This window comes from Copadichromis virginalis, linkage group LG16 (genome assembly GCF_057382275.1).
Source record: "Copadichromis virginalis isolate Kocher_CV1m ecotype Utaka linkage group LG16, C_Virginalis_male_GT1.1, whole genome shotgun sequence".
NCBI classification, from domain to species: Eukaryota; Metazoa; Chordata; class Actinopteri; order Cichliformes; family Cichlidae; genus Copadichromis; species Copadichromis virginalis.
Window position 1 is genome coordinate 8,343,283 of NC_140633.1, and position 17,804 is coordinate 8,361,086.

Below are 17,804 nucleotides of genomic sequence, written 5' to 3' on the forward strand. Positions count from 1 at the left end.
TTGTAGCATGTAAGTATCATAAATCTCTCATGCACGGTGTAAACAACATCAGGCTCTACCTTGCTGTGGGATGATCTTTGTGAGATTCATCACAAAGCAAACATTTTTTAAATCCAGATTTTCTCTTTTTTCCGTGGTCAAAAGAGAAGAGTTGGAGTATCAGCATCACTGACTGTTTAAACCTGATAAACTGTTTGTATAGAAAGTGACGGACAAATGGTTTTTTGTTGTTGTTCTTTCAACAGGATTTTCCCCCGGGAATACCTCCTACAGCACATCCACCTGTACTCCCTGGCTGACCTGCAGCAGGTACATGCACACATCCAGAGCTACATGCACACAGAATAGGATGCATAAACTGTGACTCTGTGTGACAGCATTGCTCTTTGACTTGGATCAGTCCTGTTTCTGTGTCAAGTATCTCTAATAATAATCAAAAAAAGCTACCACTCATGTGCCATCTGTGGAAATGCACGCAGCTCTCCTGCTCGCCGATAGATTCTGCTGCTGCAGATATATGATAAACTCAGAATGTGTTCTTGAAGCTGGAAGCTACAAAATCATTTCAGCACCCATTAATATTTTGTTAAAACTCTGGATTGTGTTCAATAGTGGTATATTTGACTAAACCACAATGTTTGTAATAGACTTAAAATTGAGTAGAAGAAAGCATACAGTCCATCAACAGGCCACCTAAAATGTCAGCGCTGAACTGAGCTGCTTGCCACGTTTTTAAATTATGTATTTTCGTGTTTGAATACAAATTGAAGGTTTAACGTAGAATAAGGCATAAAGCATAGATTATAGGCTTGAATAAACTTAAATAAACAAGTAAAGCAGCATTTGGTTTGTCAGTGTCTGTTAGAGAAACAGATTATGATGCTAAAAATGACATTTTCAGTCTGTGTCAATCGTAATATGGTGACCAGTGTTTGAAAAAACTATTTTTTTTATGCTTCATTCATTGTTTCATTAGTCATTGGAAGGTATGTTCCTTTATTATCAAGAGCACACAAACATTTGCAAATTTTAATGTCATAGCAGATAGAAGCTGTGAAAAGGAGCTCATTTAGCGATCAAGTCTGCACATGTTCACCGCTCATACGACTCGGCTCAGAGATGGGTTTCATTCATTACCAAAGTCATACACTGAATTCCCAACGCAGGAGCTATTTACTAAAGCAGCAAATATGTATTAATCCACTACTAAAAATAGACCTCAGCAAGAGTCGATGAACTGCAGCTGAGAGCAGCAAACAGGGACGTGACTAACACATTGGTGTTTTCCTCTTTTCGTCTGATTTGCCAAAAGGTTGTGTTGCGTTTAAGTAAACACAACCTTTCCTTTGTTTCTTTGGCGAGTGTCCGTGTCATAACAGTGATAAGAAAGGGTGATATCCTCCAGCAGCCTCATTTGGAGACTTTAAGTATCCAGATTGAGAAAACAATGGTCTGGCATCTTATCCTCATGACTCTGCATTATTACTCTGCAGTAACAAAGAGACTTTGGCATTTTAGTGAATCACCAGATTTTCTCATTAAATTACAAACGCTTATATCTGTGAATGAGTTTAAAAGTCGTCATGTCTTTTTGAAATTATCAATGAGGAGATTTTAAAGAGATTTGCATAGATTCTTATTTTTTTCTTTATTGCGGCCTTTTTTAGCACAGAGTTGCCGGACTGAGTTGGGGGGGTCAGAGGAAAGCGACCACAAATGACTGAAAAGTTCTTTTGTTTGTCATTATGTTCATTATGTTGTACCCTGCCCCATTTTTTTTCTTTCATCCTGCTCTACTCAGAGCTTGGCCACAGACTCTCACGGTGAAAGAGATTGGAGCCCCCCCTCCGCCTCCACCTCCATCTCCACCACCTCCTCCTCCACTCCCACACTCTGTGTCTCTCTGCTTCACTAATTGGTCACATTCAGAATCAACAGGCAGAAAAACAAAGCGTGACATCCTTCCATTCTTCTAAACATCGCCTTGGCCTCACACACGCTCAGCACACATGTGTTGAGTGTGTGTGTCTGTGTGTCTTTTTCCTGCTTAAACTCTGATTTTCTGTCATAAACTCTAAACTGGGGATTTTGAATTAATTTCAACAATGTGTGTCTTTGGGAGAGAGTGCACTGCTCCCTCTCCCCCTCTCTCACCCTTCCTCCCACAGATTCTTGAGCACTCTGCCTCTTAATTGGTTTTCCATATTAACAAGCTTGTTTCTTTTGATTCGCCTCCTGAATAAAATGACACTCTTAATCAACGTGGCTTTTTTTGTTCCACCCCAGAGGTCAGTGAAGGCTCAACTCCCCTGGCTAAAGCCCGGGACACACCAGTCTTTTTTTTTTTTTTAAACCTCCCAACAAATAGCCTCCACCCATATCCCCTATTAGAGGCCCATTGGTTTTGTAGAAGCCATATGTGTTTGTCTAAGGATGCTCTGCACCATCCCTCTGCTTGCTTTAAGGATGGTTTCTAGGAAAGAAAAATGCTTGTGTGTACGCAGACAGCAGGCTTCCCACAGTGACACCCTGGCATTCCCTGTATGCCAGGCATGCCTCTCCACTCACACTTGTCCAGGCACACAGAGGCCTCTTGAGGAAGTGCTATATGTTCTCCGGAAGATTTCTCCTCATGCCTTTAATTGTAAGGGGAGCTTTAACCTCAAATATTCAAGCAATCCACATAATAAGAGCTATTTTTGTTAAGAGATTGCACAATGCTAATACTGGTCGCTATACAGTTTCTTAGACTATATGTGACGATTTATGATGTCTGTGGAGGTTTTTGAGTGGCAATGCCATGGGGCAGGTTGATAAAATGTATGTAATTAAAACACAGCTGCTATCTAGCTGTTCCTTGTGAGATTAAAATGTCAATCAAAGCCTATTTCATAGAGACCTGCAGTTGTATTAATCCCTTGTCATGGTAAATCTGGCTTTTGTTGTCCCAAACACTCCTAATAAAAAAGGTTAGCGGTAATTTAGAAACTGTGATCCATTACAATTTCTACAAATGTAGATTTTTAAAGGCTTCTGTTGTCTCTGTTGCGATTTCCCTTTAACAATCATCACTTATGGTGTGCATACGTTTGAAGATGCAGTATGTAAAACTGTTGGTTTTTAAGCCATGATTGATTGCCATGATGTTTGTTACTTCATTAGACGTCTGTGTGTTGTGTAGCAGAAATATAACCTGTAGCTAATGCTGGCCTGCACATCAACATTGGGGAAGTCTTTGTATTTATTTTTTTCGTATAGTCCATGGTTACTGTCAGTCATGTCAAGTAAGGGGGTGTCTGTCTCGGTGCGAGTGGCACTCTAGAGCCACACTAGAGTAAAATTAGGACAGCAACCTCCTTGCAACTAGAATTGGTAGCTGCCACATGATCACAACTATCAATGCAATCACGGGGGGGACAGACCGACAGCAAGTAGCTGAGGGTGCTGCCTGCTCAACCAACTGGTTGCCCAGATTGCAAGGCAGTTCACAGTTAGGAGGCAACCTGTCACAAACAATAATGGTCTTGCTTGGCTGACTGCAGTCACGCTTAGTTTTAGATTTGTGAGTAATTGTCATCTAGCTTATAAACGCAGACAGATTGAGTGCAACATGTTGGCAATCTGTGTGAGTCTGCACTCATGAGGTCTCTTTGGAGCAATGAGGTCCAATCTCACTTGGTTGTCCACTGTTTGTATTGTGGTCATATTCCTATTTAAAAGCAAAGTTGTGAAGCACCTGTGCCATTTTGCAGTTAAATGGCTGTCCCGCACCAACTACCTGACTATTGCTGGAGGAATTTCTGAATTTCTGTTTCAGTTCTATGAATTTGTAGCTGGATTCTTAATCTAAGTAATTCATATGAATCACAAACAGATTGAGACATTCAGTCACAAACTGGTTGCAGACTCATTCTGTCTTATTGTCGCCTTGATGCACCAAAGTTGCTTTCAAGACAGCAGATGATTGTGAGGGATCACAGATCTTGTTTTTGTCTTCGAAGCTGTCAAAGGCAGCAAGATCAGTCTAGTGCCTCTCATGACGTCAAGGGCTCGAGGCTTTGTCCCCGCAGCAAGCCAAGGTGTGTTTCCTACGAGCAAATCAAGTAGCTTGGTTAATTTTTAATCCTTTAAGAGGCTAAATCATCTTTTTTCTACTATCGCTGTGTGCCTTAGTAGAAAATAAATAGAATGATGTCACTAAAGAGTAAAGTATTCTATTGTGCCATTAAGGTTGGATTTTTAAACTAAAAAGAAATAAAAGCATCAGAGAAACACGTTTCTTACATCTGCTCAGCCAGAAGATTACTTGGAAGTCTGGGGATTTTAGGGGAATCTCCTGAGAAGGCAGACTCTACCATCCATACACTGACATCCAACATACGTCAGGTTTTCTGTGTGTGTGACACAGAGAGAGGAGAGAGGGTGCTATCCAAACAGATCTCACTCTGGTCTTTCCAGCCATGTAATCCCAGCTGGCTTTCTAGTGTCTCAATGGAGCTGCGGTAGTGTGTGTGTGTGTGTGTGTGTGTGTGTGTGTGTGTGTGTGTGTGTGTGTGTGTGTGTGTGTGTGTGACACAGAGAGAGGAGAGAGGGTGCTATCCAAACAGATCTCACTCTGGTCTTTCCAGCCATGTAATCCCAGCTGGCTTTCTAGTGTCTCAATGGAGCTGCGGTAGTGTGTGTGTGTGTGTGTGTGTGAGAGAGAGGGCGAGTGAGAGAGGAGGGCAGGCGAACGGCTGTTTAACAGCAGTTTTAGGGGATTAGGAGGTTTTGGAGCACAAAGACTCTGCATGGAGCAGAGAAAGAGGTTCAACTGGAGGGGGAGGAGTTTAAGAGGAGGGATGGAGGGAGAGGAGGTGAAAAGTGTGTGTGTTTTCTGGGAGGGTTTTTTGGAGGGAATGAGGGTTAAATAGGTGAATACTTCTACAGCATTGCTCTGTATGCTGAAATGAATTCTGATAGTGCTTCATGTTGTTTTTTTTGTTAACTATAATCATGAGGACCTTTGCACATTCACTGGTGTAGACGTTCATGGTGACTGGCTTGCTGGGGGATGGACTAGCAGCTTGTGAGCTGCCATTCAGTCTCATTGTTCTAGTTGGCAGTTCAAGCTATTAATGTCACTTACCTTAAGTATGAATTATGCTCAAATTCCAATTTTTAGACAGCACTTTTAACTGAATGGTTCCAGGTTTATTTATTGAAACTAAACTCAGGAACTAGTTTCTTTTGTAAGGAGGTGAAAAGGGAAACTAGAGAATTTTGATTTGAAGATAACTGAATGTACTGTACTTTATGTTCTTTTTAATAATCCCAATAATTTCCCAGTTTGTTTTGCTCTGCAGTATATTTTTTGTATATTGAGACAGAAGTTGGTCGGTCCCTAAGCGACCATTAAAGACAGCTCTACTGGTTCACCCACACACTCTGGACGGTCGTCAATATTTGGCTTCATTGTTGTTCTGCCCAAGTTGGAAGTTCTAGTCTAAATAATTACCCCACAGTGACCTTGCTGGTCTCAGGGCTTCCGGTATAACTAATAGAAGTGTCGCTGTATATTTCTGGAAGGCTTTGACAGCAGGGACCTAAATGTGATTAAAGTCACTGAGAAACCAGTTTGCTGTAATTCATTTGAAACAGTAATCGTTTTAAATGAAGAAACTATGGGCAAGAAATAGAAATGGATTTCCTTGTTTTCTTTACGTTGCCTTTATATTCTTCTTCTTGCATATTTATTTCTCACTCTACATCCATCCATCTTTCTGTGCCTTCCTCTTTTCCCATCATCCCCCAAGAGAACCAGCCAGTCACCAGAGCTGTGCTGCCAGTCGTTTGATTCTGCCCAGTGCAATTATAGTGGGCCTTAATTACTGAGCTTGTCAGCCTCCATCAGGAGAGCCATTTGTCATGTGGACTGGGCTGGACCGGACTGAGCAGGCCTACTTAGGTTTGGTGTGGGGGGAGAGGGACACACAAATCTGTGTGCCACTCTCGGTACCTGTCCGCTCGTCTGTCCGTCTGGAAACATTTTTATTTTCTGACTGTTGTTACGTTCTCCCTAACATTAACTTAGGCTGCATTTTGGTTCCACCGTTTTGGTACTCTTAACATTTTTTAAAAATCATGTCGATATCGTCATAATGTAAAGTGTATTTAAATTAGTTATTAATTTTCCTAATGTTTACATTTTTTTTTTACTTGGATGTAATATTCTTTGACTCCTCTCGTGCTGCTTAGCTTAAATTCTTTCTTTCCCTTTTCCACATCTAAAGTTCTCCCCGTTGAGTCTACTGGTCACAAAAAATTATATCACCAGTCTCGTACTTGTTTTTCTAAGATGGCTTCAAAAAGCCGAGCACCTGCATATAACCCACATTTTGTTCTCTTTCCCATGGACTGTATTTAAACGATGGACAAAGCCACAGTGAACTCACCCACAGGTTTTGTAAGCTACAATTTTCAAGCCTCACAATTAGCATTTCTGTGTTTTTTAAAACCAGATGTGAACATATTTGGATGGTAGAGCTGGGTGGTTATCAGCTGGTGGAAACAAAATGGAGACTTCTTGCACTACTTCAGCTACTTCTGGTGTGGCAGAGATGAACAAGGGTCTAAATAGGCTGAAGCTCCACAAATAATAGTGTATTATTTGATCAACATGATTTTTGGTGGGTTTTTTGTTTTGTCTTGTTTTTTTTTAAGTACCATGTTGATCAAGTAAAACTGTTTTTCATACCAGAAGTGTTGCTGGAGCTTCAAACCCTTTAGAGCTTTGTAATCATATATTGTTCTTTAATACAGTCAAACATTCAACAAGAGAAAAAGGCATGCATAAAGATGTTTATTTCTGCTCTAAAGTTTTGAAGTTTTCTTCAACTGGTCATAACTTGAAGTGGCCAGTAAAGTTTTTGGTGGCATTTTTCAGGCCTGGAGGTTACCTCTCGACCTTTTTTTAAGATGGTAAAATTACTAGAATGAATCCTGTTGTTAGTTAAATATTGGTCCAAGGCATCAGGCTCGATTTCATCCAAAGACTAATCATTTTGTATTTTCTTTATGTTTGTAAAGGTACCCTATAGGTTTTTAAATCCATTCAACTTAATGAATGTCTTTGCTTTGGTCCTGTGACTCAGTGCAGAGGGAATCACTGTACCTCAGTGTGCTGGGTTTCCTCTGTGTAAGTGTGGTTTCTTCCTCCTCTCTACGTCTCTCATCCTCTCGTCCTCATCGTCTAACAAACAGCATGAAGGAGGTTATAATTGGCAGGTCCAGAGCTCTGCCAGGTGGAACCACTTGTATCTGAATACAGGCTCTCGCCCTCTCTCAAGATCTCTCTTGTATATTGAATCTGCTACTCTTTCTCTTACTTTCTACTCTGTTTTTTTCGATTAAATTTCTCCCTCTGTCTTACATATCCTGGGTTATTAAGCTTATAGCACTGTCTGCACTGTTAACAAGGTACAGCAAAGCTTGAAGCCATGTTGAGTTGTTATATCTGTTAAGAGTCTGTACACCCTTTCTGTGCAGTCTCTCATCGTCTATTCACGACTCCACAACTCGAGCCCCCCACTGCTAAGCCCCCCATCCCTCAGTTCTTTAAGGAACTTGCCAAGCGTTGCCATCAAAAGTTGTTCACCTCATACACTGTTTGCCTTACTTCCTTTAGTTTCCTGTCTTGTTTTGCTGCCTTTTCACCAAGCATTCAACTTTGTTTTGGTCCTTTTTGAATGTGGCGTCGCATTAGTTTCCTCATTTGTCATTTCCCTCCATTCCCCCATATTACTTTCAGACATGTCTTTGCCCCAGATCAACTGCACTTTCTAAAACTCAGCTGAATTTGCTAAACAATCTTGGGGGAAGCCAACACATCCTTGCCCCAAGATGATCTTGAAACATTTGAAGGGACCATTTTAAGAAAGTACTGCTAGGTACATACGCACATGGCGGCGACGCAGAATGAGAAGAGCAAAAGCGGATCGTTGAATGAAACAGATGAACCAGAACTGGTTTGTAAAAATGCTGCAACTTCAGTGGTGTGGAACTGGTTTAGCTTTTGTCCCTCAGATACACAACAAAGCACTATTTTTGGTAGCGCATGCTAGCGGGCCGTCGTTATTACCGTGTTGTTTGGAAAATACGGCACACTTAAAATCAATCCTTTGATTTTTCTGAAAGTCGACAGTGCCCCTTATAATCCCGTGTGCCTTATGTATGAATTCTGGTTGTGTTTACTGACCTTGAAACGATTTTATGTGCACGGCGCTCGAAAATCTATCAAATGTTTCAGTACGACTTTGCTAAGCTACGAACCCGCACCGCTTGATGGAGCATTAGGGCTATTGTAGGCAGGAGCCTCGCGGAGTGATACGTACTGTGCTTCAACATAATATTACCGTATTGTGTGTGTGTATAACCTCTTTTTAAGTTTTGTGGATATTATACATGGTTATGCTGAGGATATGTCGGCCAGTTTCCACTGGAAATGCCTTTTGGTTAAACTGTCAGCGAGGAATTTGCATTTGCACTGTTAAATTTTTATATAACTTTAATGCACATAAAAAAACAGCTGCTTGTTTAAGTGAAAATACATTGATGTTTTGGTTTTTTGCACTAATAAAGTTGAGGAGTTGTAAAGTGTTTTGTCTTACGATTATATCGTCAGTTATATCGTTATCGCAAATTTTCAAATGTATATCGTGATAAATATTTTTGGTCATATCGCCCTGCTCTACTATTGTCTCTACTGCATGTGATTAGGAGACTGAAACAGTGTCTGGTCAACATAGCTGATCCTTTGCCTCTGGTTTAATAACTAAAGAGTTCACTAGTATAAAACTGGTGTATTATACTGAAATCTGTGATTATTCATCTGCACGCATGATATTATGATGGGGGCCTGAGCCCCCTAAAGGTTAGATCATAGAAATGCCCCTGCCTTTCAGCAACCAAATCTGCATGAGCTACAGTGCTAGCTCCTGGCACATTAGCAGAGAAGTACAGCTGTTTGTCATCTGCATAGCAAGGATATGAAATGTCTTTGTCAGTCAGACATGTAAAGACACATATATTGGCAACCTTCAAACATTCCAGTAAAGAGGATGATGCTTCTCTGTTGGTAGACTGACTTAATAAAACTGCTATAATAATAATAATAATAATAATAATAATAATAATAATAATAATAATAATAAAGCCTTCAATGTCATGTTTTATTTCATAGGTGTCAAACTCTGGCCCGCGGGCCAAATTTGGCCCGCAGCCTAATTACATTTGGCTCGCGAAGCCATACCAAATTATTATTAGAGCTGGCCTACTGGTATTATACAGCTAATATATATATTGTTTAGTATTAAGCTTTGCTTGTTCCATATTCAGTTTTTCAGCAAAACGTGTTTGAGTCCATAAGAAAAGATTCATTCTTATATCTGGAGGAATAAATATTTTTCAATAAATATTAATGTTAGTCCGCGACTTTGTTCCAGTTTTGAATTTTGGCCCACTGTGTATTTGAGTTTGACACCCCTGTTTTATTTGATTACATTGTCCCTCTGTTCAGCACTTTGGCTGACACTTGATGTCTCTTAAATGTGCTATACAAATAAAGCTGACTTGACTTGATTGTCAAAATATTATAGTTTAAGCTGCTTATTATAAAATTGCTTTCTGAATTAGTTATATTAAGTTAAATGTTATCAAACACACTCATTAGGAATTTTGTTTAAACATTAAATGTATATGTTGAGCTATGATGCATGCTTTAGTACTTTTAATTTAGTTTTTACCTCAGTGCGTGTGACTAATACTTTATTGGCCACCCTAAAGATTTTCAACTTGTAAGAAAAAACTTAAAAAGGAAAAATAAAAACAGACAAAGGAGGAGTTAGTGGGCTTAAAAAAGATAATGAAAGAAATCAGAAGAAGAAACATAGCAACTGTCACACTTATTGTTTCATTTCATGTATTTCTTATGTCTCCTGCTGCTCATCTTTTTTATCCCTCACACCCGTCCATGCTTTCTTATCATTCTCTAGGTGATTGATGGAAAACTCGCTCCTTTCCTGTCCAAGGTGATCAAGTTTGCCAGCTCACATGTTTTCAGCTGCAGCTTGTGTCGAGAGAAAGGCTTCATCTGTGAACTCTGCCAAAACGGGCAGGTCATCTATCCCTTCCAGGAGAACGCCACCCGGAGGTACACATCCTTCGATAACCTTTCTACAAGTTAAACATGACTGGTTTTACATTTGGAAGATCAGATGGAAGATCAGCGCACATAACTGATAGTTTCCAGATAAATGTATTTAAAGTTGACTCAGTGGAGTCAGGAGACTTTATTGACTCAGTAATTGTTTTGAATCCAGAAATTGATTAAAAACAGTTTGCATGGGAGAAAGCCGGGTGAGCTGACACTTTGCTATCTGGAAATGAGGTGCTAACGTGTACGTGAGTTTTTGAGCACCAAGACTGAGTCTGCTGTTTGTTACTAACACTGGTTGGCATGAGAGCTGTGTGTGTGTGTGTGTGTGTGTGTCTGTGTGTGTGTGTGTGTCTGTGTGTGTGTGTCTGTGTCTGTCTTGGGTGCAGGGATTGTCACGACAGTGTCCAGAACCTCGTCCCCATCACTGAAATTCAGAGTGACAGATATCACAGAGATAAGAGCTGATCAGGACCAATAGTTGAAAGACTGTGAGCTCTGGACGTACACACACCCTACTTGTTGAGCTGTGTTTCATGACTTGAGAAGTGTTAACTGATAACAGTCATATCTGCTGTCCTTACTGGAACAGAGCTGTAAAGATTTACTGAGCTGTTGACTTAGTTACACATACTCAGAAGATGCAGGAAATGAGCAATAACTGGGCGTTAATTGCCTATCCTACTTCATGGACAGTTCCAATCTATTGCTATCAGATTACAATGTAGTCTTTGTGGTTTTAACAGTGAATCATATTATGGAATATTGCAATATGCATTTCACTTAACAGTTTGGAAACTACATTTTATCAGTTTATAGTTATCGATTTATTTGGAGCTTAAAGTCATTGGGAAATCATCTAAAATGCCAAAGGAAACAGGAAAGAGCTTGTTGGCCTGGACACTTTGGTTAACCAGACACTCGTATTTCTTGACTCACCAGATCAGTGTAATCAGCAGGTAACTTAAGACCCATTATCAAATCTATATGCGCTTCTCAGTATCACTTATTAATCACTAGTAGTAAAAGTGTTAGACTTCTTTGGAAGTTTGGTTGTTTCCTTTCTAACCAAAATTTAGGTGGGAGCCCTGATGCCACTTTCACTGGTATAACAAACACTTGCGGCTGATTTGCTTAATTTTAAAAAGATTATTTTTAATTACAAAAATTCTGTTATAGTTTTGGACACTTAGTAAACTTGGTTAAAGTTTCAAATTCAGACTACCTTAAACACTCAATTTAAAAAAAAATTTCAACTCCTAGCTCTGCATGATGTCATTGAGCACAAAAGCCACACCCACCTGCAGTTCAAACCTTCTGTTTTCAAGGGTTAGCAAATCAGAAGAAAGCTGGTTTCAAGGTAGGAGGAGCAGCTCAGGTGGCTTATTTAAGAAAGGGAATGAAATTGGATTGCACCAGTAATCTGAGTACAATAAATATATTTAGAAGTCAGATTCATGCAATGCTTTAGTAGATATAAATGATACATTCTCAAATATGTTTACTTAGCCTTACCCTGAACTGCCAAAGCATAAGGTCATGCCACATATATGCACCATAAAGACCTAATCTCATAATCTCACCACACAGTCACCATCCACTCCTTCCTCACATAATTCGCCACTCAGTCCTGCAGGGCCAAATGACGCCTGATGCATGGCAGTTGGTATGGAGTCTGAATCTGACTCTCTGATAGTGTCCTTGTACAGCTGGTGAAACTTGACCGATGTGTGTGTTTGTAGGTGTGACAGCTGCGGCGCCGTTTTCCACGCCGAGTGTCGACAGAAAGCACAGCCGTGTCCTCGCTGCGTTCGCCGGGAACTCCACCACAAGAGGCCATCGTCCTTCTGGTCACCTGATGACGACAGCCCAGGCTGTTTCCACGTGCCCTACCAAGACACCTGAGACAAATACCCGCAGGAGCCATAACAAACAGGGCACCGCCGCCCAGCCATCACCCTGGACAACAAGGGCCTGTTTCTCTGATTTGTGTGTGTCTGCAGGATGGACCTTGTGGGAGCAGTGACCAGGGAGTGGACTTGGAGCACTTTGTTGCAGCGTCAGGTTTGTGTTTTTGTGTGTGGACTTGCCAACGCACACGCCTGAGCCGAGCACCCTTTGGTTTGCTGTAAAGAGCAAGAAGAAAACCAACTGAAGAACTGCTGAGTCAGGCTCTACAGATCAAACTACTTGCATTTTGTAGTCCAGCACAAACCGATTATCCTCTGATTATCCTCTATCCCATCTCCTCCTCACTCCTCATTCCTACCTTTTACATTTTTCCAACTGCAGGAGTTAGACCTGCATAATCGAAGCTGATCAACTGGAGGAATTCAAGCTTAAAAACAATGTTGTGGATTGTAGCCACCTGCTCTCAAAGTCCAGCTTAAGTTTAACAATAAAATGAGTAGTCAGTAGGCAGAAAACTAGTATACAATCTCGGCAATGGATGTGTAAAAAAACATTAAATTTGCTGCTCTCTTTTGGGTGAAATAAGCAAATTTTGAAATCCCCCTCCTCCGAGACCATGCAATGTTTTTGTCTTTGTTTACAGACTAAAATAGAGAATAACTGAAAACAGATCTGTGTGTAATGGAAATGCGTCAACTCATGTTAAAGTGATAGAGCTCTCAAAACTTCAAACCCTTTTTTCACCATTTTTCCTTTCAGAGAGAAAGAGACATGTATTTATGTCAGCAGTCAAATATTAAAGGGTAAGATATCAGTTTATTAATTTTATAATGGTAGTCAAAAGTGAAACACATTTTATAAGCTGTATTTTTTTTCCATGTTCTTATTGACCACTGATAAGAAAAAAAAAAACATTTTAACAGAAGCTATTTGGTCTAAAACTCCACAGTCCTCAGTCTGCAATCAAGACTGAACCTGAGATCACTTTCAGAACATGCTAGAGTGAATGAAGTATACAAACGGTGTCCTTTGTAATAGGATTTAGAAAAGTGTGTTTTAATGACGAGTGCAGGACAGGAAGGCGTGATTCAAATAAGCTGTTTTTACATGAAAATAGTGCCAGGAGGAAAACTTCTCAAAACAGTCCTGCAGCACAATCAGCTGCTTTACCCACATAAGAGCAGATTTCCTATAATATTACTAAAATCACATCTTCTCTGAAAGCACAGGTGCGCTGACGCAGAGTGGCTCATAAAAATCATAAGACCAGATTTCACAATAGTGCCACAAATTGTTGTCGAGATGCTCAAAGTCCCTGAACAGAGTTACTGTAAGTGACAGATTATTTTTTCAGCGGGACTCAAATGTTCTCAGCTTGTCTCGTAATGACAGTATTAATTTACTAAATCAGCTAATATTTGTATTATTTATAATATTTTTACTGTAGTGTGTGATAACTCTGACAGCATTTGGAGCACGTGGATAAACCCAGCAGAGTGGATTCTGCTGCAGGGCTGTTTTAATGAGCAGTGATTTAGTTTGTTTTTTTTTAAACTGTGGCAACGTGTCTGCAGTGACATTTACAGTCTGACTAAATCCAAACTGACCACAGCTGCTGCTGTTCTGAAGAAACAAAAAAAATAATGTGTATGAAAGTATAAAAATCCTTCCCCTCTCTTCTACTTATAAGTTATTTAACGTGTGGATTTTCACTCACTCACTTGATCGCTGTTTCTTTAGTGCAGACTCTGTCAGTGTGTTTGGGCACGTTTTCTTCCCTCCATCTCTCTGACTGTAAAATAACAAAAGGGGCAATAATATAAACTGTAACTTAATTGTTTATTGTTGCCTTTTCCCCCTCCTGTGTCATTCTACTTCCTGTTGTGCTTTATTCATGCAGAATCTATCAAGCATGATAGCAGCTTTAGCGTTTTAGTATCTCTATGCAACCTAGATGGCCTTTATAATCCACAGCTCTGATGTGTAAAGGTCTGGGAACATGTTCTTTACAGCGCTGAACGAGCTGTGTTTACATCAAGTTTTAAGAATATAATAATGAAAGGAAATTAATCTAATTAATTTTCTGTCTTCTTTGCTGGTTTAAGAGTAAATAATTAAATCCTGCTATTTTTTTCTGGTTTGGTGTAGAGTGAAATGTTAGATACAGTAAGCTTTTATTTTTTCTACATAAAATATGAAACTGCTCCAATCAGTAAAAGATAGTAAAGTCTGCCTGTAGTGATCGATGAAAGCTGCACTCTCTTTGTTTTTAGGCACTGCTATAAAATCAGATTTCAAATATATTGCAAACCAGAAAACATTGGATTTCTCAACGTCTTAAGACTCAAGGACTGCAGCTTTAAAGTTCAATATGCCAAAATGTGTAATATGTTTTGTTTTTTGTCTTTTGTTTTTCTTCCTAACAAGCTGAAATCTCAGTGCAGACTTTTTCCCATCTGTCCTTTCTTAACCTCCTCTTCATCAGCTTGTTTGAGCCATAAAATTACATCAATGTTGAAATGTGACAAACTTCAGCTCTGGTTTGATTCAGGAATATGTGTTTTTGTGAGATCAGTGACAGTTCTACGTGTTTGTGAAGCACTCAGGATGCTGCGCGTTGAAACTAAATAGGTGTTTGAGCTGAAATTAAATCATTTTTATTTATTTTACTTATTTATTTTTGTTTGTTTTAATGGTCATAACTGAAGTCATGTCGGGTGAGATTAAAAACAGTGTTTAAGTTGTCAATTGATCGTGCCTGCTGCATAAAAACCTTTTGTTTTTGTTTTGTTTAATGAAGTTTTTTATTATTATTATTACACTTTTTGACTGTGAACTCATGCTGTTTTTGTACTTTGGAGCCCAGCAGAGGTCAAAGATTATTTAACTGTTTATCACACAGATCAGAGTTTTGCAGGGAGAATAAATCACATGTAATCAAGTCCAAATCCAGCCCACCACACAAAGTTAGCTCATCTGTTTCCAGTTGCATAACGAGCATAATCAAACCTCATCCTCATCCTGGCCCCAACAAAGAGCTTCAACTCAGAGGATCAAAATATGTCGATTTAGGGATTATATTCCTGTTACAGATTGCCAGATTGTAGAGTTTGTTTGTTTGTTTGTTTGTTTGTTTGTTTGTTTGTTTTCAGACTATGGCTATTTTTACAAGTCTACACATCACCCACAAAATCTGATTTCATGCCACTAAAACATTTCACACTGCAAAAGGCAAAAGATTGAAAGCCTTTTTTTCTTTTAAATTCCATAAACTATCAACTGAATAAGCACACAAAGCACCAGTGATGCATAAATTATAGAAGTGAAAGGCGTTACAGGTTTTCTGTGTGTGGAAACAGGCAGCTTAGACAAAGTTATACACACAAAGTACAGACTCGATATTATGATTTTTGCACAATATGCAAAAAAAAATGTGGGGCGTTATCCCCAAAATATTAATTTCACAAGCAAAAGTGCAACAGTAGAAAAAGGACTCAAAGAAGAAAATGACTGAAGAAATGAGGCTACATCTAACTAACCAGTGTTTGTGTGTCTGTGTCAGCCACAATTTCATACAAGTATAATCGACTGAGCTGTGTGTGGGTAAAGTGGGTTGAAAAATTAGAACCTGTGTGAAGCAAGAGACATGCATTTACTTTTGGCCGACTTACTAAGTGAATTGGCTACAATTGTTTCAAAGACAATAAATATATTAGTAAAAGTTGAATTCAAACAATTACCTGTAAAAACTGGATACTAATTACCGTAGTACTTTATATTACCGTTGGTAACAATGTAGTAATAGTGGGGCAGTAAGAACCAAAAGCTAATAATGGCACAATTACAAGTTATTACCACTTAATTACAAAGTAATTATCTTGTATCAACGCTGATATTTATGATGTTACCGGTACTGTAATGCTATCATTAGCCTATATCTGTGAATCTGAGTGAAATATGGGTGGAATATGCATTTGTGTAGTTACTTGTTTAGACCTAATTATCAAACATTTCTATACTATGCACGCTATGAACTAAGATTGCAAACATAGTAAACATTATGCATGCTAAACATCAGTTATTGTCATCTTAAATAGCTCAGAGCACAAGTATAGCCTCGGGGTGATGCACGCTTCTCTATTTGTACAAGTGAAGTCATCTGAATAAATATATAAAACACAGCAAGAGGTGTGCAAACATCCTGAAGACATAAGCCAATATGCAAATTGACGCAAATGCAGACGAGGTCTTAAAAGACATGTTTGCATAAACAGTAACATTAGAATCTGTCCAGAAGTCATGCCTGTCCTCATCTGCCCCAAACAAAATGATAAAAGTGACATTAAAATCAATTAAGACCCAGATGTTTTTCTGTTTGTTGTTTCTGACATAATGCAGAATTAATTCTAGTATTGTAATATGATAATAGTATTCTAAAATATAAAACATCAACCAACATTACCTTATTTTGAGGTTACTACCAGTTTCTGCAAGTCAGTGTATAAAAATTTGAATACAGATATTCCTGTTTTGTTGCTAGCAGGTTATTATTTTTTTATCAACATATTACTATGATTAGCTTTTGGTTTTGCTCCATAGGCATATGGCCTGTTATTACCCATCTACATAAATGTCAGTGTAATATTACTCAGCTCTTTATAGTTGTTGATACAAGATAATTATGTGTTATAATTATAATATAATTAATAAATAATTTTTATCTCCTCATTTCCAACTTGTTACCTCACTTTTACCATATTTTTACTGATCTATAATAGAAAGTACAACCATAACTATTTTTTAAAAGGTAAAAGGGACATTTAGTTCTGTTGCTCCAGTCTAATGATGCATTTTTAAAGAGCAGAAACCTAATTTATGGAAAGAAAACCCATATAGGACAAATACCTGCTGGGCCCAACAATTTGCCGCTATGTAGCTAAAGTTACTTGATTGTGTACTTTGAGAAATGTATTAAATTACTTGCTAATTTTATGCTGTTGTTTCACTGCAACCTGGAAGTGCAGGTCTATGTTTATTTGATTTTTAAATAATACTGCAATATTGCAACATCTGCAAATCTCTTATGTCTTTTGTCCCAGCTGCTTTTTTATTTCTTTACATGACTGCAGTGTTATCCTAGTAACCTCCAGCTCAAGCCTAAGTTGAAATTTTAAGGAAGTTTTGTTTTGTTTTTTTGGTACTTGACTTGAAATGTTGCTTATGTTTCAGGCACATGGGGATCATTGCAGTATGGTCTTAGAGAATAATATATTGTACAGTATTTAAGCACAGTAGCTGGACTGAAAATCTTTTGCACTTTTAAGTTTTTTTATTGTCCTTGTTTATCCTTGTTTTCACATCCAAATTCTGATGCAAATACAGGGAGTTGAACTTTTTTTTCTGTCTTATTTAATCAGCCCTTCCTGCTGTTGGATTTTGTTCAGGTTTGTCTGCTAGCCACTGATGCCAATAAAGACAAACTTCTCAACAGTGAAAGTGTTTTGAGTGCATGTTGAGAAATTGTTTGGGTTTCACTGCATTAAGGATTGCTAATATTTTGTGTACAGTACAGTGTAAAAATGTAAGAATGTACTACATCTCAGGCCCTCCAAGGTTTGGAGGCCTATCTCCCCCTACCACCACTTCCCCTGCCAGTGACGGACCCCCTCAGACATCGGTGCGTTGGTGGTTCTTTGTGTCC

The 17,804-nt window shown here is 38.9% G+C and overlaps 1 protein-coding gene across 2 annotated transcripts in view; it reads left to right on the plus strand.

Annotated features, from left to right (window-relative positions):
* Positions 1 to 17,602, plus strand: part of plekhm3 (pleckstrin homology domain containing M3) — a 49,382-nt gene extending 31,780 nt beyond the window's left edge. For both annotated transcript variants that reach the window (XM_085435116.1, XM_085435118.1), the window contains exons 6-8: positions 246 to 309; positions 10,032 to 10,189; positions 11,935 to 17,602. In XM_085435116.1, coding sequence (XP_085291242.1) covers positions 246 to 309; positions 10,032 to 10,189; positions 11,935 to 12,097 — 385 coding nt within the window. In that variant the 3' untranslated portion in view covers positions 12,098 to 17,602. The remainder of the gene's footprint in view (positions 1 to 245; positions 310 to 10,031; positions 10,190 to 11,934) is intronic.
* The last annotated feature ends 202 nt before the right edge of the window (positions 17,603 to 17,804 follow it).